The 26,533-nt window shown below is 38.3% G+C and overlaps 1 protein-coding gene across 2 annotated transcripts in view; it reads right to left on the bottom strand.

Annotated features, from left to right (window-relative positions):
- LOC123939664 (cell surface glycoprotein CD200 receptor 1-like) overlaps positions 1–23,801 on the bottom strand; it is a 31,720-nt gene extending 7,919 nt beyond the window's left edge. For both annotated transcript variants that reach the window (XM_046001435.1, XM_046001436.1), the window contains exons 1-3: positions 23,447–23,801; positions 7,611–7,673; positions 1,838–1,897 (exon numbers count right to left, since the gene is read on the bottom strand). In XM_046001435.1, coding sequence (XP_045857391.1) covers positions 1,838–1,897; positions 7,611–7,673; positions 23,447–23,513 — 190 coding nt within the window. In that variant the 5' untranslated portion in view covers positions 23,514–23,801. The remainder of the gene's footprint in view (positions 1–1,837; positions 1,898–7,610; positions 7,674–23,446) is intronic.
- Between the last annotated feature and the right edge of the window lie 2,732 nt (positions 23,802–26,533).

The raw sequence follows: 26,533 nt of genomic DNA, 5'->3' as shown, positions 1-26,533 counted from the left end.
TTAATAGGAGCAGAGCCAGCTGAGGTGAAGCAAAGCTGTTATGTGGATGAAATTTCTAATGCTAAACTGTGCATGTGAGGTCTCTCCTCTCCTCTCCTCCTTTGTTCCATTTGCCTCTTCTGTGATGGACTCAAGCCCTTGCATTTCACAGACAAATCAAGATCCCATAGCTATTGGAAGCAAGTGGGTGGATTTTATGGCAGATCTGAGAGGCAGTTAAATCCATGCTCCTTCCCCCCACTGCAAGTGTGTCCCCACTCTGTGCACAGGGACCCTGCAATTTGGCCAAGGCTTAGAGGTGAACAGCAACACAGGGGCCTGGAGATCAGCTAGAGGTGGGTGTGGGTGAGCACACAGGTGCCCAAGGGCAGGATGCTGAAGATGAACCCAGAAAGAGAAGAGGCTGGTGAGAAGCATGTTGAGAGTGTTCTGTTTGCACTTCAGCTTGTGAGAAATCTTAGGCTTTCATATTTTGCCCGATACTTATTCTCAAGATCTGGCTCTATTATTTTAAAGGGACCTACAAGCTGATCAATTAAACATGTGCATTGTAACAAGGGCACCGTCTCCTGTGAAGAAGGTCCATCAGTGAGGATCCCACGCACCATGCGTAGTCTCTGTTCTTTCTCCTTCCTCTGCTCTGTAACCCTCCAGCATTCCTCCTTCACTCTCAATGAGACTTCTTACCTGATTGCTGTTATTCACCTTTTCCTAATCCTCTTCTTCCTCTTTTCATGCCTGTTGTGATAATTTGCCAATGCCCAGTCCCTCCCCCACACTCAATGGGTTGGCACTTGTCCAACAAATATAATCTCCACACAGCCCTGTGATCAGCTATGGTGACCCCTCACCTCCGTTTTCACAGAGGGGTAGCAGGTAGATTCTCATATTTGCTCCAAAACAGCAGCGATGTCCCAGCGTTGCTGCATCCTGTGTCTCTGACTCCCCTCCAGTCTCCTGCAGCCTTCTGCACACAGACAAATCCCTTTTCCTTTCTCTTCTCACTGCCAAACCCTACTTTAAGACCCCATTACCACACCTGGGTTACTACAGAAGACTCCCACCATCTTCTCTGTCTCAGAACTCTCCTCTCCTCAGTTCTCACCTTACCTTGCAGCAGGTCCAGGATTCTGTAACACAGGAGTGATTCCCTCCACTCTGACACCCTTCAGAGATCTCTCACTGCCTGAAGACAACACTGACACGTCTTTGTGCTGGCTTTGAAAGCTCTCTTTTTCAAATGGACTCACTTTGGCAATCTTATCACCCCTCTGTCACCCCCACACTTGAGAAAGGCAACAGCAAGCATGACTGCATATCTAGGTCTTCCCTCAATGGTCCTTGCAGTCTGGGATGCCTGCTCAGCACTTCTGTCTATGAAAATGTTGCTCTTCCTTTAAGAGTCAATTCACAGGCTGCTTCCTCCTTGAAGCCTTCCCAGAGCCTTGGTGCTCATGCTCCCTCCTCTACATTCCCAGCACACTTGATGTGAGGGCTTATCTCCCCAACTTTATATGGCATCTGTGTTTATTTCTGGGCTCCCCCATAAAACTGAGGCCCTTAGGGTGCTCTGGAAGTCTAACTCACCTTGCTCATCTCTGTGTTCCCCACAAAGCCTGGCACAGGGCCTGATAGAGCTCCATAATCTTCACATGGAATTGAACTGCTTTGGGGGAGGTGGACCGGGTCCTCCACATTGCAGCATTCAGATCACCATACTCTTCAACTGGGCTCAAGGCTGGCTTCCTGACCAGTCCATCAACTATGTTTCTAAGGCAATTCCACACTTACTCCCTTTAGTACTGGATTCTAGAAAAAAATTTAAAAATCTCTTTACCTTCTGCAGGAAGTGTGAGGCTTCTCTCCTTTCCTTTCACAGATGAACTATGTGTTGAAGCTAGAAAATATTCAGAGAAAAGTAGAAAAGTCAATTTTAGGTGCCTAAAAGGATTACAAGCCACTATGTAGTCACAAATCTTACAGAGACCATGATAGAAAATCAGTTAATTGTAACTGATTCCATAAAAAGCTTTGCAAAACAGAAATTAGAAGTTATCCCATCAAGTGGAAAAGCATGTTAACACCTGCCAAATCAGAGTACTTTCTCAAGAATTTTGGAACCAGGGGCACCTGGGTGGCTCAGTGGTTAAAGCCTCTGCCTTCAGCTCAGGTCATGATCTCAGGGTCCTGGGATCAAGCCCCAGCGTCAGGCTCTATGCTCAGCGGTGAGCCTGCTTTCCTTCCTCTCTCTCTGCCTGCCTCTCTGCCTACTTGTGATCTGTGTCTTTCAAATAAATAAATAAAATCTTTAAAAAAAAAAAAAAGAATTTTGGAACCAAATTTAGATGAGTAGTTCATCCCCCTTTCTCCTTCATTTTTCCTACTGTGATGGCTAATTTTATGTTTCAACTTGTTAGGCCATGGATCCTAAGTATTTAATTAAACATTATTCTAGATGTGTCTGTGAAAGTGCTTTTTATATGAGATTTACATTTAAATCAGTAGACTTTGAGTAAAACAAAGTACTCTCCAAATTGTGGGTGGGCCTTATGCAATCAGTTGAAGACTTTAGTAGAAAAAGGCTGATCTTCTTGAAAAAGGAATTCTGCCAGTACACTGCCTGCAGATTCAAACTACAACTTTTCCCTGGGTCTCCAGGCTGCTTGCCTACTTTTCAGATTTTGCATTTGCCAAGCATCCACAATCATATGAGCCAATTCTTTAAAATAAATATTTCTCTAGATACACTGATAGGTAAGTGGATATAGAGACGATGATAGATAGATGATAGATGATAGATGGATGATAAATATCTCTTTGTTCTGTTTCTCTTAGGAACCCTAATATACTTACCTTCTGAAGAATGAAGCAGAAACAGAGAGAGAAACGACATCCTTCACCTAGCTTGAGTTTCTAAATATGTATAGTTCCTGAGATCCACATGTATTCTTTCCTTGTGTTCTATAGAGTTACTGACAATCAAAATAGTGCTCATCTACTTCAAACTTGGTTTCTGATAATTCCCATTTAAGTATTGTTTTTTAAAAACAACAACAATGAAAAAAATATTTCTGTGACTTAAGAGCCTAACAAAGATCTCTCTCTGGGTTTAAAGACCACCATTTAATAAGCATTTTATGAGCTCTCTGCTTATAAAAATATACTTTTTGCTCCCCATTCTAATTATATAATTATTCTACCACATTAAAAAGTAAACAAAAAAAATTAGTAAAGATCTTCAAAATAAACATAGTCAGACCTCTCAAATAATTGGGCTTTTTTAGGCAACTAAGTTTTATTAGCTTGGTCTGGAAGGAAGGCAAAGAATGAAGTTGTGGGGCAGCTGGGTGGCTCAGTTGGTTAAGTGTCTGCCTTCATCTCAAGTCATGCTTCTGGAGTTCCTGCATCTGGCTTCCTGCTCAGCAGAGAGCCTGTTCCTCCCTCTCCCTCTCACCCTGCTCATGTGCAGTCTCTCTCTCTCTCTCTTTCAAATAAATAAATAAAATCTTTTTTTTTTTTAAAATGAAGTTGAATGATTAAATTTAGCTCATATTGGGCTCAAGAATCGATTCCAGAAACAAATGAGTCAGAGCTGACCTCAGAGGGCTTACTGAAATCGAGCTATAACTTAGATATTCTAGATTTTAAAGCTCAATTATAACTTAACATAGCTTAGTCTTTCCAGACCTCTCCCATCCTATCATATCTGGCTTCTCAGAAGGTCTGACAGTTTCTTCCTTTGTCAAATTCACCAGCAACCAAGACTGAGGGTTTATAATGAGATAAAATTTAGGATGTGGGTAGTTTCAATGATGGTACTGTAGTTTCCATTTGGAAGTGTCAAAAGGAAATTTCTTTTTTATTTTGTTTTAATCTATTATGTTATGCGAGTACATCATTAGTTTTTGATGTAGTGCTCCATGATTCATTGTTTGCATATAACACCAAGTGCTCCATGCAATATATGCCTTCCTTAATACCTGTCACCGGGCTCACCCATCCCCCCCGCCAAAAAAAACCCTCAGTTTCTTTCCTATAGTCCATACTCTCTCATAGTTCATCTCCCCCTCCTATTTCCCCTCCTTCCTTTTTCCCTTCCTTCTCCTAATGTCTCCATGATATTCTTTATGTTCCACATATAAGTGAAACTTTATGATAATTGTCTTTCTCTGCTTGACTTATTTCACTTAGCATAATCTCCTCCAGTTCCATCCCTGTCAATGCAAATGGTGGGTATTCATCCATTCTGATGGTTGAGTAATATTCCACTGTATATATGGACAGCATCTTTATCCATTCATCTGATGAAGGGCATCTTGGCTCCTTCTACAGTTTGACTATTGTGGACATTGCTGCTATGAACATTGGGGTGCATGTGCCCCTTCTTTTCACTATATTTGTATTGCTGGGTCATTGGGTAGCTCTATTTTTAACTTTTTGAGGAAATTCCATACTGTTTTCCGAAGTGGCTATACCAGCTTGCATTCCTACCAACAGTGTAAGAGGGTTCCCCTTTCTCCATATCCCCTTCAACATTTGTTGTTTCCTGCCTTGCCAATTTTGGCCATTCTAACTGGTATAATGTGGTATCACATTGTGGTTTTGATTTGCATTTCCATGATGGCTAATGATGTTAAACATTTTTTCATGTGTTTGTTAACCATTCTTATGTCTTCTTTCGAGAACTGTCAGTTCATGTCTTCTGCCCATTTTTTGACTTGATTATTTGTTTTTGGGGTGTTGAATTTGAGAAGTTTTTTATCAATGTGAGACAGGACTCCATCCAAATCCAAGAGGAGAACATAAGCAGTAATCTCTTTGACATCGGCCACAGCAATTTCTTTCAAGACACGTCTCCAAAGGTAAGGGAAACAAAAGCAAAAATGAAATTTTGGGACTTCATCAAGATCAATAGCTTCTGCACAGCAAAGGAAACAGTCATCAAAAGGTAATTTCTAAGTTGTATTAGGTCTAAAGGGTATAAGTGAGGTGGGCTGAGGGTACTAGAAGAGAAAAATCAAAAACTGCAAGCTTTTTCCATAAAAGAGCAAAGAGTAAATATTTGAGGTTTTGCAGTCCATATGGTCTCCATTGAAAGTATTCAATCTTATGATTGCAGCAAGAAAGCAACCATGTATAATATATAAATAAATGGGCGTGGCTTTTTTTCTAATAAAACTTTAATTACAAAAATGAGCTGGCTGGATTTTGCCCATGGGCCATAGTTTACTGACTCTTAATTTAAAGTACCCTCTTACACTGTTGGTGGGAATGCAAGTTGATCTGGCCACTTTGGACAACAGTGTGGAGATTCCTTAAGAAATTAAAAATAGAGCTTCCCTATGACCCTGCAATTGCACTACTGGGTATTTACCCCAAAGATACAGATGTAGTGAAAAGAAGAGCCATATGCACCCCAATTCATAGCAGCAATGTCCACAATCACCAAACTATGGAAAGAACTGAGATGCCCTTCAACGGCGAATGGATAAAGAAGATGTGGTCCATATATGCAATGGAATATTACGCCTCCATCAGAAAGGATGAATATGAGAGACTGTGGACTCTGAGAAACAAACTGAGGGTTTTGGGAGGGAGAGGGGTGGGGGGATGGGTAAGCCAGATGGTGGGTATTAAGGAGGGCATGTACTGCAGGGAGCACTGGGTATGGTGCATAAACAATGAAACTTGGAACACTGAAAAAATTAAATTAAATTTAAAAAATATAATATTTGAAAACTTCATTCAAATCAGTTATGAAGACATCACTTAATGCCAGACCAGGCTCTTCTAACAGAATCCTATACTATCCAGATACAGACTTAGTTATATCTGATAAGAACTAAATTGCCGATATTTCCAGACAAGATGACTACGACTTCTCATGCCAGAGATAAAACCCACAAGTCGGAATGTATTCTTAAATGTGCAAAAGGATTGTTTTCAGAAGAGAAGAAATTGCTTCTTTTCACAAATATTCCTCTAATTACTTTTACAATATTGGAAATGACTTTTAAACTTTGTTAACTGTTGATATATGAGTCCTTTAGTTTTATTATCTCAACTGCAGTTAGTTGCCATGAAATTCTAATTTCATATCAAGTATCTTCACTGAAAATTCCTTATCCAGGCTTTCTTGAAGCTTTGTGTACACCAAAGTAGTAAAACAAATGTGTCAGCCTTCTGGTCAGTGGTCCTGTGATTTCTTTCTTTTCTTTATTTATCTGAAACCAAATTTTCTTTAAAGTTCATAAAGATTATACTTTTACATTGTTAACACCAGAAGTCTAATTTAATACTTTCACAATATATATATATATAGAGAGAGAGACAGAAACAAATGTGAATTGTGTTTTTTAAAACATATTTATAGTAGAAAAGTAACTTAATGACTCATTAGATTAGCCACCTAGGGCTGCCTTAATATAAAATGACCAACTTGGTCACATTAAAAAAAATCAGAAATGTATTTTTTAGTATTTCTGGAATCCAGGAGTCTGAAACTAACATGTCAGTAGGGCTGTGTTCCTTCCAACAGCACAAGGGAAGAATGCTTCTTACTTCTTCCAGCTTGTGGTGGCAACTAGCAATCCTTGGTGTTCCTCAGCTTGTAGACATGTCATTTCAATCACTGTCTCCATCTTCATATTGGCTCTCCCTGTGTCCTTTTCTCTTCACTTCTAAAGACTCTTATCATTGGATTTAGGCCCACTCTGATCCAGGATGATCTCTTCTCAAGAGCTTTAACTTAATTACATCTTCAAAGACTCTTTTCCTAAATGCAGCCACATTCACAAGATCCAGCTGGACTTTTTGTTGAGGGCGACACCATTCAATCCACCATTCTTGGGGGGGCACCACTGATACATTGTTTCCAACCTTTGGATTTATAGTTTATATAATTATTTTACTTATTTACCTATAATTATAATTATATAATTATTTTAATTATTTACCTGGAATCTAATTTTTCTAGATAGTGAAATAATTGAGTGAAATTACAAAGTATATTTATAAGACCAGGAATGCATTTTGGAGTCACTGGAATTATTTTTCAATGAAGTGAGGTATACAATAAAAATAAAAATTTAAAATATAAAGAAGAAGCTAAGTATAATGGCAACTTTGGAAGACAGTAGGGCTGAGTGGGGAACAGAGACAATAAATTACTCATATCTGCTAAGACCTCTTTTTTAAACCCATGTTTCAAACTGAATGAGAATTTTTTTTTATTAAGTTATGTTAATCAACATAGAGTACTTCTTTAGTTTTTGAGGTTGTATCCATGAGTCATATTTGTGTATAACACCCAGTGAAAATTTTTTAACATGCCATTGGTTTGCTTAGTGATCACCATTCTTGAAAAAGTTACTAAATAATCATAGAAATCATTTTAGAATGAACAAATGATGAACTCTTCATAAAACAGACAATATTATATTTAGACTCTTTTAAACAAGAGCCTATAACTACAACAGAAGACGATTCAAGTTCTTTTTTTTTTAAAGACGATTCAAGTTCTTAACATACAAACTGTACCAGCATCAAGCATACTTCTAATAGAGCTATCGTTAAAAGATGACCTTTACCCAAACTGTAATTGTCCTTACCTGTTTGCTGCTTCGTTGAGTTCCCTGGTGTCCCAGAACTTCCCACTCCTGCACGTATGCACTCTGAAAAGACATATGGGGTGATCAGAAGAATAACATTAGTATTTCTGACTCCGAGTTAAAGTCACAATTTTTTTACATTCTACAGGCCATTTTTGGATTGCAGTTGCCAAGAAAAACATAAGTTATGACAGTCAAGACGTCTCAGGACAATTTACCCCACGATGAACTTTTGACTTTAACTTCCTACCTTTTTGGCATACCCCTACTTTAGATGAAAAGTGTCTGTCACCACCCTGCTGTCTTTATATTCAAGTCAAAGTATTTCTTTTTTTTTTTTTTTTAATTTTTTTTTTCTTTTTTACAGATTGAGAGAGAGAGAGAGATTACAAGTAGGCAGAGCAGCAGCCAGAGAGGGGAGGAAGCAGGCTCCCTGCCAAGCAGAGAGCCCGATATGGGGCTCGATCCCAGGACCCTGAGATCATGACCTGAGCTGAAGGCAGAGGCTTAACCCACTGAGCCACCCAGGCGCCCCAAGTCAAAGTATTTCTTATTCCTGGCTTATATGCATTTACTTTACCTCCAATCGTGAAAAGGATTTTACCATCCATTACAGGCTTTGGGGCCACCAGTGAGTAAGTCAAGAAAGTTTAGTAGTGATGTGTTCATTGGGGGCTGGTATGGAACAAAAAAGGATTTTCCTAAGCATTGTTGAAATCATATCATATGGACAATGGTCTATCAAGTTCAAATTTTGTAAGGCAAACTCTAAGTGGGAATTGCTAATAAACTTTTTTTTTTTTTTTTTTTTGAGCAGCAACTTCTGGCAAAGTACTCACCAAGCATAGAAACATCATAATAAAAAATGCCCTCTTCTCTCCAAGAGCTAAAGGTCCAGACAAGGAAGCAGCTATGTATATGATTAGAAGGTAAAGTGTTCAGAGTGATGATAGAAGTAAAATAATGTCCAGAAGTTAAAAAGAAAAAATGTTTAACTCTAAAAGAGCAAGGGTAAAAGGGAAGATTTTGTATAACACGTGATATTTGAGCTCAGTAGATGAGTTCTGCAGGGAGAAAAAAGGAAATCTTTTTGCATACAAAAAGAAAAGTCATTTAGAAAAAGATAGGAAGCTACATGGGACTTTCAACGAATTAGGAATAGTTTAGTCTTGTCATTAAGTGAGAAAAACCAGATGTGCAATTAGAGTTGAGGCTGGATATTGGCAGGTTCTCACTGTGGAAGGCACAACATTCCTAGAAAGTGTTCACAAGAAAATGATACATTTCCAATATATCTAGAGTGGGTGCACCTGACTAGCAAAGAGAAACATTTTAGCATAAGATTTAACACAGTGTTTTTCTGGAGAAATTTTGAACCCACTGCTCCTCCAAGCTACCATTTACTTTAATAAAACACTGTCTTTAAAATTAAGAGTTTTTGAGCACTTGCTCAAAAGTTTGCTAGGAACAAATTTTGGGTAACTAGCATATGCTATTTATTTCAGCCTCCCCACACTGACAAGTATTTTAACGTCATTTTACAGTTAAAGAAATGCAGACTCAGGGTGATGAAGCAATTTGTCCAAGGCTGCCCAGCTTGTAAGCTGCTCTAAATTGCCCAACTATTCTTGTGCAAGGAGGTCCTACTACTGAATAGAAACCAAGGATGGGATCTAAGGAATGCACTGGGATAAATGCACTACCCAAATTAATCTAAATTAAGAGAGTCAATGAAGCAAATCCAACCCATGTTTGGGGGGAAACAGAGAGACAAAGGTCTGAAAGAGTACATCAAATGGTAAGTCAATAGAATCAAGATTACAATGGTGTATGGACACAAGCAGTATGAATTCCAAATCTGAACAGAAATAGTTAAGGTAAGGAGGAGGGTGGGAGACAATTGCCAAAATTCATGGGCCAAACTCATCACTCCCTCACTAGATTGTAAACTAGATTATATACTAGATTATAAACTCCATATATGCAGGGATTTTCATTTATATTTTTCATTCCACATCTTCGGTGCTTAGAAGAGTGGTTTGCACAGCTGCCTGTCATGTACGTGACTCAAACTGTGCTAAAAATATAAAGGTCAACACAATCTTACAGTAAACTGGACTAAAGATATGGAGATTTAGTTTACAGAAGCAGTACAAAAGTCTTTTAGTCATATAGGAAGATGCTCATACATCATTCATGGTAAAATAAATGCAAATTAAAACTATGCAGAAATACCATTTCTCACCTATTAGACTGCCAAAGGCCAAAACTTTGACAATGTATTTTGGAGCTGTGGAGTGATAGGCATGCCGATATCAGGCTGGCAGGAATGTAGAGCGTTACAACGTCCACAGAAGGAAATTTGGCAATATATAGCAAAATTACATATGCATTTCTCTTCCCTAGCAATGCCAAATCTCAGAATCTATCCTAAAGAAACCCAGGCAACAGTATTAAAAGAATATATGCAAGGACTATTCATTACAACATTGTCATAGCAAGAATTTGAGAAATAACCCAATGAGCTCTCATAGGGGGTTAGTTTTCTATACTATGGTACATCCACCAAACGAAATATAATGAAACTCTTAGAAAGAATGAGGGAAAGCTCTATAAACTATTATGGAGGGATCTCCAAGATATATTGTTAAGTAGAAAAAGCAGGATACACAAAATTGTATATAGTACACTACTGTTCATCTAAACTATAAGGGATGTGTGTGTGTGTGTGTGTGTGTGTTCTTTCTTTCCTTGCTTATAATTTCAAAACTAAATAGATGAAATAGGAACAGAAATAGAAATAATATGTCTCTAATTTTATAGATTTGACTTTGGAACCATGTAACCATTTTCCATAATCATAAAGTATAACCAAATTACTTGTAAACACTAAAATTATGAAGCAAAGTGAAACAAATGAACCTAAGTGCATGTAGAATTGGTTGCAATAACCACATACAGAGCAGCTATTCCAATTGACTTTCAAAACACAGCAATTTGACTCTATGCCTCTTAGTGGAATATAAGCTAATGACAAAAATAATTGCAAAAAATATCGTTACCTATTTTCAATAATCATATTGTTAGTGTTAGTGGAAACTACACTAAAAAAGTCAAACGTGTGCCCACCATACAACCTAACCATTCCAATCTTGGTATTTACTCAAGAGAAATGAAAATATATGTCCACACAAAGACTTGTGCATGAATGCTCATAGCAGCTTTGTTCGCAATGGCCAAAAGCTGGACACAATCTAAACATCAGTTAATGGATACATGGGTAAATTGTCTGTGGAATATGACTCAGCAACACAAAAGGAGCGCACAGCAACCTTGATGATTCTCAAACTCATTCTGTTGCGTGAAACAAGCAGACACAAAGAGTATACACTATACACTGCACAAAAGAATGCTGCAGAGATGAAATGCTAACTCATCTGTCTGTGGTGCCTAACAGCAGATCAGTGGTTGCCTACAGATAGGGACCAAGGCAAGGATGGACTGCAAATATACATGAAAGAATATAAGGGGAATGATGGAAATGTTCTGTGTCTTGTTTGTGATGATTCACAGGAATAGGACAAAACTCATCAAACTGTACCTTTTAAATGGATACAGTTAATTGTACATAAATTGTCCCTCAGTTGAACTAAATACAGTATCAGAAACATCAAGTTTTAACATATGCAACTCTAGAACACGCATCCACACAAACACAAAACAAAATACAAATGGAAAAACCCTTGACTCTGAAAATAATGGTATAAAAAAAAAACTTTTCCATCTAAGTCAAAAGTATCAGTAGAAGTAAGATTGTTTTGTGATTTTAGTACAAATGAAACCTCTTACTCACTTTGAGCACCAGAAGTTTCCTTTCCCAAATCGTCATTGTCATATGCCTGAGCAAGCATACACCACCCACACAGCAGACATTGTATGGGCATGACTGTGCAAAGCCATACTCCAAAGGCTTCCTCCAGTGAAGGGGGGAAAAGGCTCTCAGAAAGAACACATGGTTTTTTTTGTGAGGTTAAACAGTTTTTATCTCTTCTAAAATCCTGTGGTCTGCTGTGTTGTCCTGACTAAAAAAGGGAGAGATAGGCATTGTTCATACTTCACCACTCCCAATAAAAACCCCTGGTCAAGTAACTGCTAGTAACCTAATTAGAATGTGGATTATGCTATCCTCCAATAGTTACTAGGGTTGCTAAGATTCATGTATTTCCGGCGTATGGGGATGGCAAACGGAAAAGTTAAAGATTTCTTGCCCTTTCATTCATTTGCAGGTTCTTTGAGGAGAAGGCAAACAAAGCAGTAAGGAGGCTAAAACAGTGAATTTTAAGTTAAAATAATGCTTAATTGGGGACAACATTGGAGCCTAAACTATTTGTTATGCTCTGATAAGATGCCCATGTTTCTGCAAAAGAGAATCATGTGGCATAGTTCCATTTTTAAGTTTCTTTTGACATTTCTTTACAGAACCTGGAGCCTCTAAGCTAGTACTAATTAATGAGAAGTCATTCTTACTGCTTATTATGGTCTTTCCATCTTCACTTGTCATCTTTATTGTTATTTAACACTGAATGAATTTAACTACTTTGAAAAATACAGAATACACCGAAATACATTTCAACACATTGAGATACATGGAAATATCCTGATATTTTTCATAAGGAAAACCAAGTAACAGAATTATTTCATTCTACATTTGATGTTTCAAGCTTTCCAACTTCAAAACTCTACAGGTTATTATAACAAATATAGTGCTGGACCATCACAGATTAGCAATGGCTACAAAATATGAGAGATACGAGTTTTCACACTCTGTTTCATTTTAGATAATTAAATGAATTCATATGCTCTAGGTCCCCCCTCTGCAAAACACAGACTCTCATTCTTAAATTAATGAGTGAGGAATAACTCATGAAAAGTATTCAAAGCACATGACAGACTGAGGTATTAAACCTAGTCATAAAGAAGAAATACACCTCACGTAAAGATTCAAGGTTTCTTTTAAAATAAATGCAACTTTGAGGCTGAAATCTTAATCACACAAAGATCTGGAAACTCAAATTACACTGCTGGAACAATCTTTATTTAGCTACACTAAGTACATAACTTTTTCTAGTCAACAGTATGGTAAAGTCAATACAATACAGAAACCTTTACTTTCAACCTTTACTTCTGGCTCCAGAAAGCTTTAAATACCAAACTTAACATTTTAGTTAGTAAATATTTTCATTGTGTTTTATAAAACTTCATCTTGCAGATATAGGTTAGACATAAAAGTATTATTTCCCAACAGTTATGAAGGTATTCGAGCAAGAAGTTGTGGAATTAAATTATGTCTTTTTTTACAGATACTGAGGAATTGTCACCCAAATACGCTAGCTCTATTTCTTCCTCTAATGCAATGGTTTTCACATCGGGATCTAGGAATTATGAAAGTCCATGGTAGTCAAACAAAAAATCTATGAACTTCGTAACCTTTGGAGGAGGAAGCCTAAATCATAATTTTATTTCGATATATAATTTAAAAAGCAGTATCACCCTGTAGGAATAATTGAAAACATTACTAATTCTTCCCCAAATTCTGTTATTTATATATACCAAATAGGAATGCTTGAACTAAAAGACTTATCTGAATCTTTTCTCTACTAAAGCTTCCTGAAGTCTAATACATTAATTTTATGATAAATTTTGGAAATAAAGGAAATATTTTCTGCCTTCTAAGATTATAATCAGATTATGATCACTAGTAGTTTTCATTCAAAGGGCAGAGTGACCCCCAATCGGGTATTCTAGAACTTTTGGACTGATGGAGGGCAACTTGAAGTTATATTAATATTCCTTTATTAAACTACAGTAGCTAGGCACTTAATAAATGCCTATTTATCCTGGAGTGTCAATCTACTGGGAACAATAAACATTAACCAAATAATCAAATAATTATGTGAAATTGCAATAGTAGCAAATGAAAAGTATAAATATGTACCCTGAGCAACTTATCCTAGTCTCGAGGTGGTGGACAGCCCCTAAGGTGGTTCCCAATGTTCTCTCTTCCTGATATTCATGTCTGTAAAATTCCCTTCTCTTGATTGTGGGTTGGACTCACTCATACACTTAATGACTACAATATAGTGAAAGTGATGGATATCAGTGCAGAGAGTCAATTATAAAAAGACTGCGGTTTCCAGTGTGTGCTCACTCATGCTTGCTCTCTCTCTCTCTCTCCCCACCTTGGTCACAGCAAGAAAATAAATACTTGTTTGGGGATAATTTATTATGTAACAATAAGTAATTAACACAAGATCCAACAGACAAGAAGCCAATAATAAGAGTGAGAGAGAGAGAGAGGAAAGTGTATTCTAAATAAAAATACTATTATGTGCAGGTGACACATGCCTGAAGGGATTATAGAAAACTAAGATCTGAAGACCCAGGGCTGGGCCACCTGGGTGGTATAGTTAGCTAAGCACTGGACTCTTGCTTTCAGCTCAGGTCATGGTCTCAGGGTCATGATCTCAGGGTTGTGGGATCATTGGGCTCTGTACTCAGTGAGGAGTCTGCTTAGGTTTCTGTCTCTCTCTCTCCCTCTCCCTCTGCTCCTCACACCCCCCTCCCATGCTCTCTCTCACAAAAACAAATAAATGTTAAAAAAAAAAAAAAGGAGGAAGGAGGAAGGAAGGAAGGAAGGGGAAAACACACCATGGCCAAAAAGAGACAATCTCATTTTTTCCTATTATTCTAGTCTCACATGATGATTTCATAAATTTTTTTCCCTGAGACAAATGTATCTTTCTATAGAAGGGGAACAGAAGAGAAAAATAAACATTTGCCATTTTAGCTATAAGAAATATAACATATTTTTAAAATGAAAACTCTCCTTTATATGTTCATATGTATTATAGCTTAATATCTCCATTATCATGAATCCTTGTGTCTGAAAAAGAAAGAAACTGAAATACAAAATAGGAGATTTCTTTTTTTTAAATATTTTATTTATTCATTTGACAGACAGAGATCACAAGCAGGCAGAGAGGCAGACAGAGAGAGAGAGGGGGAAGCAGACTCCCTGCTGAGCAGAGAGCTCGATGCAGGACTCAATCCCAGGACACTGAGATCATGACCTGAGCTGAAGGCAGAGGCTTAACCCACTGAGCCACCCAGTCTCCCCAAGATTTCTTATCTTAAATCATATTTGTTATTTCTGCACCAGAACTTTTTCAAGGAAAAAAACTGTTTTGCAAGCATTTGAAGTTTTAGGATAAAAATTATTTATATTAATGTACTATAACTACAAACTTAAGCATGAGTAAATCTCACACATACTATTCAGCAAATGAAAGCAACAATAAAATAATATACAGAGTATGATTTCATCTACATGCAATCAAAAAAAAAAGGCAAAATAACTCTTACTGTTTAGAGCTGGATACATACATGGTAAAACATTTAAAAAGGCAGGGAATGATTATCCCAAAAGATAACAGCTTACAGCAAAGGTTGGGTGGTAGAATTTTCATAAACTTTCATAAACATTCACTGTGTAATTGTTCTTTGAAATGCACATACGTAATACACTCGGCAATATATATGTTAATATAATAGAAAATTAAAATAATAAGTTCAAAGAAACACAAAAACACAATTAGTATATACACGTTTTAATAGAACAATGTGAGCAATTGATCCCTGTATCACAGCATCAATGATGTTGCATCCTTATGCTTTAATTTATAAATGTGATTTGCATTTTCAAAGGTATTTATTTAGTAGCAGACAACACCTAATTAGGTGTTCAATAAGCAAAACATTGGACGGGAACCCAAAGTTCTAGCAGAACAACTTCAGAAAAACAACAAAATTAGAGTAAAGAAAATTGACCAATATTTTGGCTCTTCCATTTATTACTTCTGCAATCTTTCACAGACTACTCTCTGAACCTCAGTTGCTTAATCTATACATATAAAAATTTAGTATCTGATAACAGTGGTCATTCAAACTCATAAGGGGAAAGATAATTACTTATATCCTTGATAAATGGTATTAGGAAACTTATCTAGTCATTTAAGAAAAAACAACAACAACAGATTCCTACCTTACTTCTTACACAAAAATAAAGTAAAATGAACCAAAGACAGAAATCATTGATAGATGATAGATAGACAGACTGAAAGAAAGCATAGGTGATTTTTTTTTTTTTTTAATCTTAAATGGGACATGGAGTGAGTAACACTGTGGTTTGCCAGGGAATGTGGGGCTTCCTGGGACATAAGATGTTTAGTGCTAAAACCAGGAAAATCAGGGCACCTGGGTGACTCAGTCAGTTAAGTGTCTGCCTTCCCACTCAGGAAATGATCCCGGGTTCTGGAATCAACTCCCCGACTCCCGTCTGACTCTGTGCTCAGTGGGGAGCCTGCTTTTCTCTCTCCCTCCACTGCTCACCCTGCTTATGCTCTCTCTTTCTCTCTCAAATAAATAAATAAAATATTTTTAAAAAATAAAAATTAATTTAAAAAATCAAAATAAAACCAGAGAAGTCCGAGGCAAACTGGGACAGTTGTCACTGTGAGTTAAAAAAACCTTCTAACCCTGGTACAAAACAGAAACCACAAAAGAAAACATTGCGAAAGATGACTATAGAAAGAATCTTACATTCCTATATGGCAAAAAAGAAAAGAAAATGTGTAAACTAATGTTGACAAGCAAAAACCTGTGGAATATTTTGAACATTTACGATAAACAAAAGACTAATTTCCTCCAAAAAATATACAGAAAACATATAAACCAAGAAAAAAAGAAAAAGAAAGAGAGAGAGAGAGAGAAAGAGAGAGATGAACAACCCAATGGAAAAAATGGGCAAAAGATACCAACAGGCCAATAAAAGATAAGGTTAAGTAATATGTTGAAAGGTGACTTAGATGGTAACTACAATTATATTCTTCAGATACAACACAGAGAGAAAAATAAAACACCCAAATTGTTTATAAAAAGGAAGAGTGAGAAAAGTTTAAGTATCAAGCTCCAAAACATAAGAATCCAATAACGAATTCCATGGATGAATAAAATTTGGAAAGCCAAAAGAATTATGGTAAATCACAAATTTGACCCTAGTTTCCAAAATGATATCATCAAAAAGCCTGTATCAGTTGGTCAGGACACTGTGCTAATAAAACCCATGTTGATGGGTTAATTTTTTTTTCAGGCAATTACCATCACATAGTCTGAAACTAGTGAATAGGGATAGATTTGTTCCCTAGCCCAGGACAGATGTTGTACAAATGTATAACAGTTACCACAAGGGATAGACAGTGTGTTGAATGGATAGTGAATACCCATACATATCAATATGCAAAGCTATATGTACTAGAATATTAATTTCAGCATAGTTTTTAATTCCAGAAAACAAAACAACAAGGAAGTTGATCTCTAAGGGTTAATTAAATAAATTTTGAAATAATATCTATGAAAGATATTTGAAAACTGCAAAATAATAATTAAGATACCACCTTTTGAATGTAAAATTCAGATGGTGTTATGTGCTTGATATACGTAGTTTAACTTTACCCTCTCAGAAACCCTAGATTCTAGGTCAGGGGTTTGGGGTAAAAAAAATCTCCCAATTTTAAAGTATTGGCAACTAATTCAGATTTTTAAAAATATTACACGAGCCAATGAAAAGTGTCTGCAAGCCAGATCTAGTCCATAGGCTGCCAAATTGCTGACTCTGATGTGGAAATTAGAGAAGAGGCCAAAAATCAAAGTCTCAAAAACATTTATAATTAGATATCTGTTGGAAGAAGCAGAGTTAGCAAAAATGATGAAGAAAGTAAACGCAATGCCACAAACCAGGGAGGAGATTTCAAGACAGGAATCATCAAAATCAAATCACATGGGAAGGGGCACCTGGGTGGCTCAGTCAGCAAGCGTCTGCCTTCTGCTCAGGTCATGATCCCAGGGTCCTGGTTTCGAGCCCCTTATCTGGCTCCCTGTTCAGCAGGAAGACTGCTTCTCCCTCTCCCACTCTCCCTGCTGCTGTTCCCTCTTTCACTGTGTCACTCTCTGTCAAATAAATAAAATCCAAAAAAAAAAAAAAAAAATCACGTGGGAAAAGCCTTAAGTTAAGGACTAAGAGGCTTTATGATTTACTAACAAGAAAGTGGTCAGAGAGCCGTAGCATCTGTAAGAGAGTAGTGTTAAGACAGAGGTACGAGCACAAGATTGAAAGGAGTCAAGCAGAAGCAACTGTCAACACATGAAGACTTATTCTTTCAAGACCCTGAAAGTATGCAAGAATGACAAGGGGCTTTATCCTTTCATGTCAAACCTGAGAGAGAGGAATGGGAAGATATTTGGAACGATGAGGAGGGAGAAGGCATCTAACAGAGGAGAGCACAACCTATTTGTAGACAGAAAGAGAGGGAGCTAGAATTTACACCAGTGATGGTAAAGCAGGATCCTAGTGGTACTGGCAGGAAATGAGGCCAAAGCAAAGTGGAAGTTTGCTTTTGAAAAGACTGATACTGGGACTCTTGGGTGGCTCAGTTGGATAAGTGACAGACTCTTGATTTCATCTCAAGTCATGACCTCGGGGTCCTTCCTGGGTTCGATCCCTGCTTTGTGCTCCCTGCTCAGTGGAGAGTCTGCTTGAGGATTCTCTCTCCTTCCCTCTCTCCCTCTGCCTGTATCCCAGCTTGAGCTTTATCTCTCTCAAGTAAATAGATAAATCGAAGAAGAAGAAGAAGAAGGTGCAGGAGGAGAAAAAGAAGAAGAAGGGGAAAATACATTGTCTCTTAAGAGAGAAGCAGAAAGGGCAAGAAAAGTTACAGACACAGAGACATTTGGAGGAAGCTCATGTTGACGAACATTTTCAGAGTATCCTTACTTAGCGTCCGTACCTGTGCAGAGCTCTGGGGGGTGATAGGATGCATGAAGTAAGGTCTCTACCCTCAGAAAGGTCATCATTTGGTTTAAGAAATCCACACTAAATGACAGGTAAATCAAAAGTGAGCAGCCATCTGCTGAGTATGCAGGATAAGAGGGATAGTTTGGGTGATAAAGACCTAAGACAGTGTTTAAATCCAAGCTCCCATCAGAACCATCTGCAAGGATTTATGAAAGCCCAGATCTCAGACTCTGCACCCTGATTAGTCTGATTAAGTAGATTTGAGATGGCATCACAGTATCTTTAATGATTTAGGTTCTATAGGTGACTCTCAACTAGCTTGGGGAACTAACCCTTGGGGAACATCTGGGAAGGATCCAATGAACAAGAGATGGGATGATTTTTTAGAAAATAAAAGTAACATGATTTCATCATTTTGACTTGGACATTTTTTCTGAAAAATTGTCAATACCACAAAACAGGATCATATAACCAAATACTCTCATATTATATAATAGTTCACCTTCGGGGAGAGGTAACATTTCATGGCAAACTAACAAAATGGCAAGGAAAAAGAAAATAAGTCACTAAACAACTAACAGCTACATATACACACCCCCAGTTTGGAAAAGAACCTTGACCAAATCACTGAGTGTTCTCAGATGACACCCTTTGAACACACTCAGGTTTCCCCTATGTTGGTTGAAAGAAATTAGATGCTGCTTTCTCCTTCTAACTGTGATCCGTTCTCCTTTTGTTACTGCCAAATGTCTGGAATGAGGGGTCTGTGACCACAGCCTCAATTTCCTCCACACCCACCCTCTCCTCAACACCAGCAATCTTGTGGCTCCTATACCCTTCCATTCAGAACCCAGTTTTGAAGGTCACCAGCTCCTTTGGCCTTTCTTCAGGGCTGGTGCCCCTGGGTTGTTGGAAGGTTCTGATGCTGTTAACCACTTCCCTTTCCTTGTAAATCCCTTTTCTTACCCCCTACTATTACCCCTGTACTTTGCCCTGTCTCCTTTGCTTTCTCTGCAAACCCGTCTTTCTCCTTAGGCACGTTAATGCAGACATTCCCCCATGTCTCATCCGCCCAGCTTTCTCTCTGCACCTTTTCTCATCATTCTCCCTCACTCCCAGAACCCCAGCTGAGCCTCGATACAGTTGATTTCTCTTTGGTTTTTCGTTTTTGTTTTGTTTTGTTTTGTTTACAACTGCAGTCATAGTTCAGTTTCCTCTGCCCTTCATACAAGGTGCTTGACCCGCCTGGAATGTGAGTCCCTCAATGCTTCCTGCCTCGCTCTTTTCTGCTTCTCTTCATCTCAAACACCACTTCCAAAGCGAAGCCTTCCCTGACCCTCACAGACGAGACTAGACTTACCAATTACATATTTCCATGTCACTTTCTATTTCTCCTTACACATTACTTATGTGCAATAGTTTATTTAATGCTTACCTCTCCTCTGAGAGCCTGAGCTTCATGAGCGCATGATTTATGTCTGTCTTGTTCAAGTATCACCAGCATGAAGCACAGTTCCTCACACGACACACCCACCCTTACTTACTTACTAACAGAACAACTAACCCACATTTTAGCCTTGCCTTCTTTTTCCTAGACAGGAATCTCCTATTATCCCACACATACTTGCCACATCTCTTTTACCTTGTATGTTTGATACTATGGATGAGTTTCAAGCTCAGTTCATTTACTAAAAAGTTGGGCGTTATCTTTAGTAATTCCTTGAACAAATGCTGGGCTTTATTTGCCCATGTATGAAATGAAATTTGAAGGTTTCTAAAGCCCTTCCTGTTCTAAAACTTTATATTTCTCAAAAGTCTCCTACATCTCCTTCATTTCACGAATGAGGAAATTATTGTCAAAGAGGGTAAACAATTCTTAAAGATGACATGGTTAATGGTTAAAAGTATACCTCACGACAAACCTTTAAACGTAACACAGAGATATATAAGAAACAAGAAATTTAGGGAAAAGAGATTGAGATTTTCTTTTGAAGATTTTATTTATTTGAGAGAAAGGGGAAAAAAACAAAACAGGGGGAGCCGCAGAGGGAGAGGAAGAAGCAGGCTCCCTGCTGAGCAGGGAGCTTCTGGACTCTATCCCAGGACCCTGGGATCATGACCTGAGCGGAAAGCAGATGCTTAATCAACTGAGCCACCCAGGCGCCTGAAGATTGAGATTTTACTGAGAAAACGCAAAGCACCAAAATATTCAATGCATGGATGAAATTTGGAAGCAAAGGGGCATTAAATAATACAATACATTCAATTTCAATGTAAGTATCTACCTTTCCCCATCTATCCAAACTTATCATTCAAGATCCATTTTCTCCATTAAGACTTCAACAGCTCTAATCCACTGTAATATCTATCATCTTTGGGACCAATTTAAAATACTCTCCAATTATTTTGTCTTACCTTGATCTCCCTAATTTATATTGCTAATAACTTTTAGCCACGATTCACAAACACATCATAAACAATTCAGTGTTCCTAATACTTTTTATTACTTAACTAATTGCTTAAGCATAGATGTTTAGAGGAAACCATTATGCAAATTCATAACTCTCAAACTAGAAAAAGGAGACAGGACTGAAATTAATGAAAACAAACTCCTCTTTTGCAATTGTTTTTTGTCTTTCGCAAACATGCTGAAGCTATCAACAGCCCTGTTTTGATTTTTAGTTCCTCTTCTTGTTACTTCCTGCCCTCTAGTGGAAGACAATGACAAATGAACCAAATAAGCCCAAAGAAGGAAAAAAGTGGAGTCCTTAGTAATCAGGATCTTAGTATCAGTGACTTTGATAAAAGTAGAATCAAGTTGATTAGGATAGCAAAATATAATGTGAACACAAGAAAAAAGTCTAGAATACAGATAGGCTACAGTAAGGAGATTGTGAGGGAAGAAGACCAGACACAGCGTTGGAGAGCCTTGCTAGACAGCGGACCGCTTAGATTGTTTTAATTTTTCCCTGCAGGCATTTTTTTAATAAACCTTGCCTACCAACGACCACATTGCTTGAACTCATAAGCAAATAAATCAACATAAAAGTAAAAAGATTTTTTAAGTGCTATGTTTTACACTAAAGTCATTCTTTTTTTTAATATTTGTATTTATTTATTTATTTGAGAGAGAGAGAGAGAGAACACAAGCAGGGTAAGTGGTAAAGGAAGAAGGAGAAAGAGCCTCCCCACTGAGCAGGGACCCCAACACGGAGCTCGATCCCAAAACCCTGGGATCATGACCTGAGCTAAAGGCTGATGAACCACCCAGGCCTAGTTCTGAAGTCATCAGTTCTTAGGCGCCTTTGTGAATTTATCTTGTACAACAAATTGAGTTATTTCTGTTTGGCAGTATTAATAACAAAGCAGTATTAGTAATAAAGACATAAACTCATACCCCAAGTAGTTTGTTTCTCGTTATTCTAAATTATTTCATGGCGAATTTATCATGTAAATCTCTGCATGTAATGTAATTTGCTTTTTTGTATCCTGGTTCTAATATTTCGATAACTTTACAATTATACACGCACAGCTTTCAGAGATTTGACTTACATAGTATCTTCTGGTTGCATTCAGAAACAGTTTTAAAATGCAAACCTTTAAAACATTACAATTCAAAATTATCCGTTACGTTTTCATCTTGATTTTTTTTTTCCTTCCCAAAAGTCATAATGCGATTTGACATGAAAAATCGCCTCTTGCCTGGCTGGTTTCCCTGCCAAGTTGGGTCTTTGCTTTCCACAATCAGATCTCAACTACTGAAATATTTAGATCACTTGATTTTTCTTAAGTGAGTAAGTAGTCCATTAAGCGTATAACCAAGCATGGGCATAATTTTTTTTTCGTGGTGTTAAAAATAGTGGTGCTTTTTAGTGAAAGGCATAAGCCTATTCAAATATCTGGTGATGCTACAGGCGGGACTGGGTGTGACTCTGTTACTGACAAGTGGTGTTGGACAAATCAGTTCACCTCTCCAGGCCTCAGTTTCTACCTTCATAAAATGGAAAACTGTCTTCCCTGCCTACTTCACTGGTTTGCTTTTCAGACCAAAGGACCAAAAGTACATGAAAATTCTGCGTAGAAAGGCACAGGAATACAATACGGTTATTTTACTTGTGCTCACCAGGAAGACTGTCATGTGGAAAACAGATAGTTTTGCTGGAAGGTAGGCAGTATTTTATACGTCTTTTATTTTTTCAATGATCAAATTATGAAATGTAATGCCAACTACACTGTTCCCTTGCAGCTGCTCCCATTTACTAAAAGTGAAACCTGAAAACTCCCTCCCACATCAACTCCTACCAACCTTCTGTAGTGAAACCAGGACACCCCCCCCCAAGAGCCCCCAGTGTCCTACAACTCCTACGAGAACCTAGATGTTGCAGTGTCCTCTCATCCAGAAAGTGTCTTTTACAGCCTACGCGTCTTAAAGATAAATACAGACACACCTCACAGATGCACCGCCACGCGGTGTGTTTTATATTTTAAAAAGCACCTGGCCGTAGAAAGCGATTAAAAGCCATAAATTCTCCTAATTTATACTGTGAACAATATGGACCTGTGTGAGGTGGGATTAATTTTTTTGAAGGGCAGAGAGAACCCAAATGACTTGGATCGTTACTAGAAAATACTTGATTTATTCTGCCTCGTTCAGAAAAGGGGAGGGGGAGAACGGGGAAATAAGGAAGTAGGCAGTGAGGCAAATTATAGATACCTATAGTACCATAGGATACAAAGTAAAATAAGTAAGACAAACTGCAGAGTAAGGAGAATAACGTGAAATAAATCTGAGAGTAACCCCTGCCCCCATCTCGGTGACCACATTATCTTTCCTCGCTCCACAAGAAAAGCAAAGCAAAGTTAGCAAAAGCTGAGCCACGTTTCTGGCCATTCTCCTGTCGCTCTCTCACAGAGAATTAAGACTTACCGAGCACTAAGCAGACAGTCAAAATTGGTAGAAGCCGTTGTTTAGGAGTTCTTCTAGTGCAGGGCATCTCCGATTTCTCGTATTCTGCCTTTACTTGGTACTTTGCCTCCACACAGGTATGAAAGGAGCTCTGGACATGGTGGGGCTCTCTCTGGTTAGTGGCTCCCGGCTGGATCCTCTTAGCCCATCCACAGTAGGACACTCCCTTTCTACCAACCTCCTCCTTCCACTCTGTGCTTTAGGCTGATTCGTAAGTTAGAACAGAAGAAACTCTTCTCTGGAACTTGACACAGCAATAGATTTCCTGTATGAAGCAGTGAAGCGAAGACGGAGGAAGCAGATTGACTGAGGTCTCGTTCAGCTCATTGGTCCCCCTCTTACTTCTGCTGCTCACAGATCAACTTTGCAGCAAAGCACTGAAAGTGCCCAAGATAAACGGATTTGTTTAAACTTTGGATCACAAAGCAAAACAGGATATTTATCTGTCCTTGGCCCATCCCTTTACATTTCCCAGTCACGGTAACTTTTAAAAGCTTTTCCGTGTTGAAGAACTGCGCAGCCCCAATAATAAAGTTTGGAAGAAAATATCCTCCCTTATAAGGTCTACAATTCTAGAAGAATCGTAATGAGATTAGTTTCCTACTGATACTATAATTGATTACCACAAACCCAGGGGCTTAAAAAAACACAAATGTATCTTACAGTTCTAGAGGTCAGAAGTCTGAAATGGACCTTCCAGGACTAAAAGGTGTCAGAGGGCTGTGTTTTTCTGGACACGTGCAGAAAACCCATTCATTGCCTTTTCCAGATTCTGGGGGCCACCAGCATTCCTTGGATTGTGGCTGCATCATTCTCACCTCATTCCTTTGTCACATCTCCTTGGATTGTAAACCCCCCTGCCTCCTTCTTATAAAGACTCTCGTGAGGGGTGCCTGGGTGGCTCAGTCAGTCATTTAAGCGTCCGACTCTTGATCTCAGCTCAAGCCTTGATCTCAGAATTGTGAGTTGGCATGGAGCCTACTTAAAAAATTTTAGCATGGAAACTACTTTAAAAAAAAATTTTTTTTAAGACCCTTGTGGGTACGTTGGACTGCTCAAATAATCCAGGATAATCTCCACACCTCAAAACCCTTAATCACATCTGCAAAATCCCTTTTCCTATGTTAGGTTACCTATTTATAAGTTTCAGACAAGGACACAGACATTTTGGGAGGCCATTATTCTATCACGATTTAATACTTACTTCCATTTATTTACTTTCACCTCTAAAGAGCCAGACTGATCATTTGAGCCAAATTACCAATAAACACCCATCTTTAGCTGTCACACACCTGGAAATCAGACTTTCCCAAAACAACTCTGCCTTAATGTGGCTATCTCACATGCATTTAGATTATGTTTGGGAGGAAAGAAATCCGTTATGTGTTATGAATTTTCTAACCCAAGACAAAACTCTCCAGGAAAGGGAAGAAAACACTGCAAACAGGATAAAGATGAAACAACATGCATTTTTTTCTTTTAGGTTAGCAGTTTCATCTTCCCTCTTGCCAAACATTAAACTATATATATATTTCCCCCCTTCCCCTTCTTAAGCTTTCCTTCCTGTGAACTAATTTGATTGAGACAGTGAATTCAGACACTCGAGGGCATGGAGTCCTTGAAGATATATGCTGTGTAACAATGATGGACTATAGCAAAAGCAACTTCCCCCTTGCTTAATATTTTACCAGGTGTCAGAAAATCAGTAATGAAATGTCATTTAAAATAAAGCATCTAGGAGCACCTAGAGCCCTCGGCTCAGGTCATGATCTCGGGGTCCCGGGATCAACTCCCGCATGGGACTCCTGCTCAGTTGGTAGTCTGCTTCTCTCTCTGCTCATGCTCGCTCTCTCTCAGTCTTTCTCCCACTTAAATAAATGAATAAACAAGATCTTTAAAAAAATAAAGCATTCTGGTTTCCACCATGTAGAGGCTAAGGCTAAGAGGTCAAGACCTTGGGTTTGGATAATGGATAGATTCAGGATTGAGCCTCTGCTGGGTAATTACTCATCTAAGGATACGAGGCAAGTTTTTTACTCAAGTCTGGAACCCGTTTTTTCCACTTAGAATTATACTGACAAGAGCATTTTCTCATATCATTTCGTATCATCAAAAAATTATGATGTTCATCTATTTTAATGCCTTTTCAATTCCACAGCCCATACTAAAGCACAGAAGGACTGCCTAAGATCTCCAAGTGACCAGTGACATAGCCGGGTGTAAAACCAGAGTTTCATGTGTGCTAGCCTGGTGGTCTCCCCACTGGTGGTCTCTCTGGTTTGAATGTTAGGCCAACAGCTTTCAGAGACACTCGCATTCTCATGCCAGTCAGACACATCTACAATTAGCAGTTTAGGAGTCAACAGAATGGTGTAGAAACAAATAGAATTCTCCAAGTAGATTTGGGAGGATGAGCCTTTCTTCCCCATTTCTTTACCTCCTCCAACCAGAGGTTAGGGAAGTGAACCCCTGACCTCCCAACTCTCACCCTTACCTCTTATGGAGTGCCAGTGCTTAGAAAAACAATAAAGGGACCAGGAGTTTGCAAGCCAACAATATACCGTGAAAGTCAAATAATAAGAGAAAAATGTGCTCATCGAGTAAATGCACCTTCTTGAAAAAATCTAAAGGCCCCAGATTCTCCTGAGCTGTGGCCCTTGGCACAGAGACCCAAAAACAGAGCAGAAGAGTAAGACATGATCAAGAGAAGGGTGTAGCTCAAACCAGAAGCCCAAACTTTTTGTTCTCTCAAGACTTCCAACTCCTTTTCAGTGCTGCCACTTAAGAATCAGCGCATGTGAGGACTATCAAAACAAAAAGCCTCTTCCTTGTAGCGGAAGAAACAGTCAATGAAGCTAAAAGGCAAACTACTGAATGGGAGGAGATCTTTGCACATGACATCTCCAATAAAGGGTTAGTGTCGAAAATATATAAAGAATTGATACAACTCACACACACACACACACACAAACCCACACCAAATAATCCAATTTAAAAATGGGCAGAAGACATGAACAGATATTTCTCCAAAAAAGACACACACATAGG

The sequence above is a fragment of the Meles meles genome, chromosome 4 (assembly GCF_922984935.1).
Source record: "Meles meles chromosome 4, mMelMel3.1 paternal haplotype, whole genome shotgun sequence".
NCBI classification, from domain to species: Eukaryota; Metazoa; Chordata; class Mammalia; order Carnivora; family Mustelidae; genus Meles; species Meles meles.
This window is presented reverse-complemented; position numbering and strand designations above follow the sequence as displayed.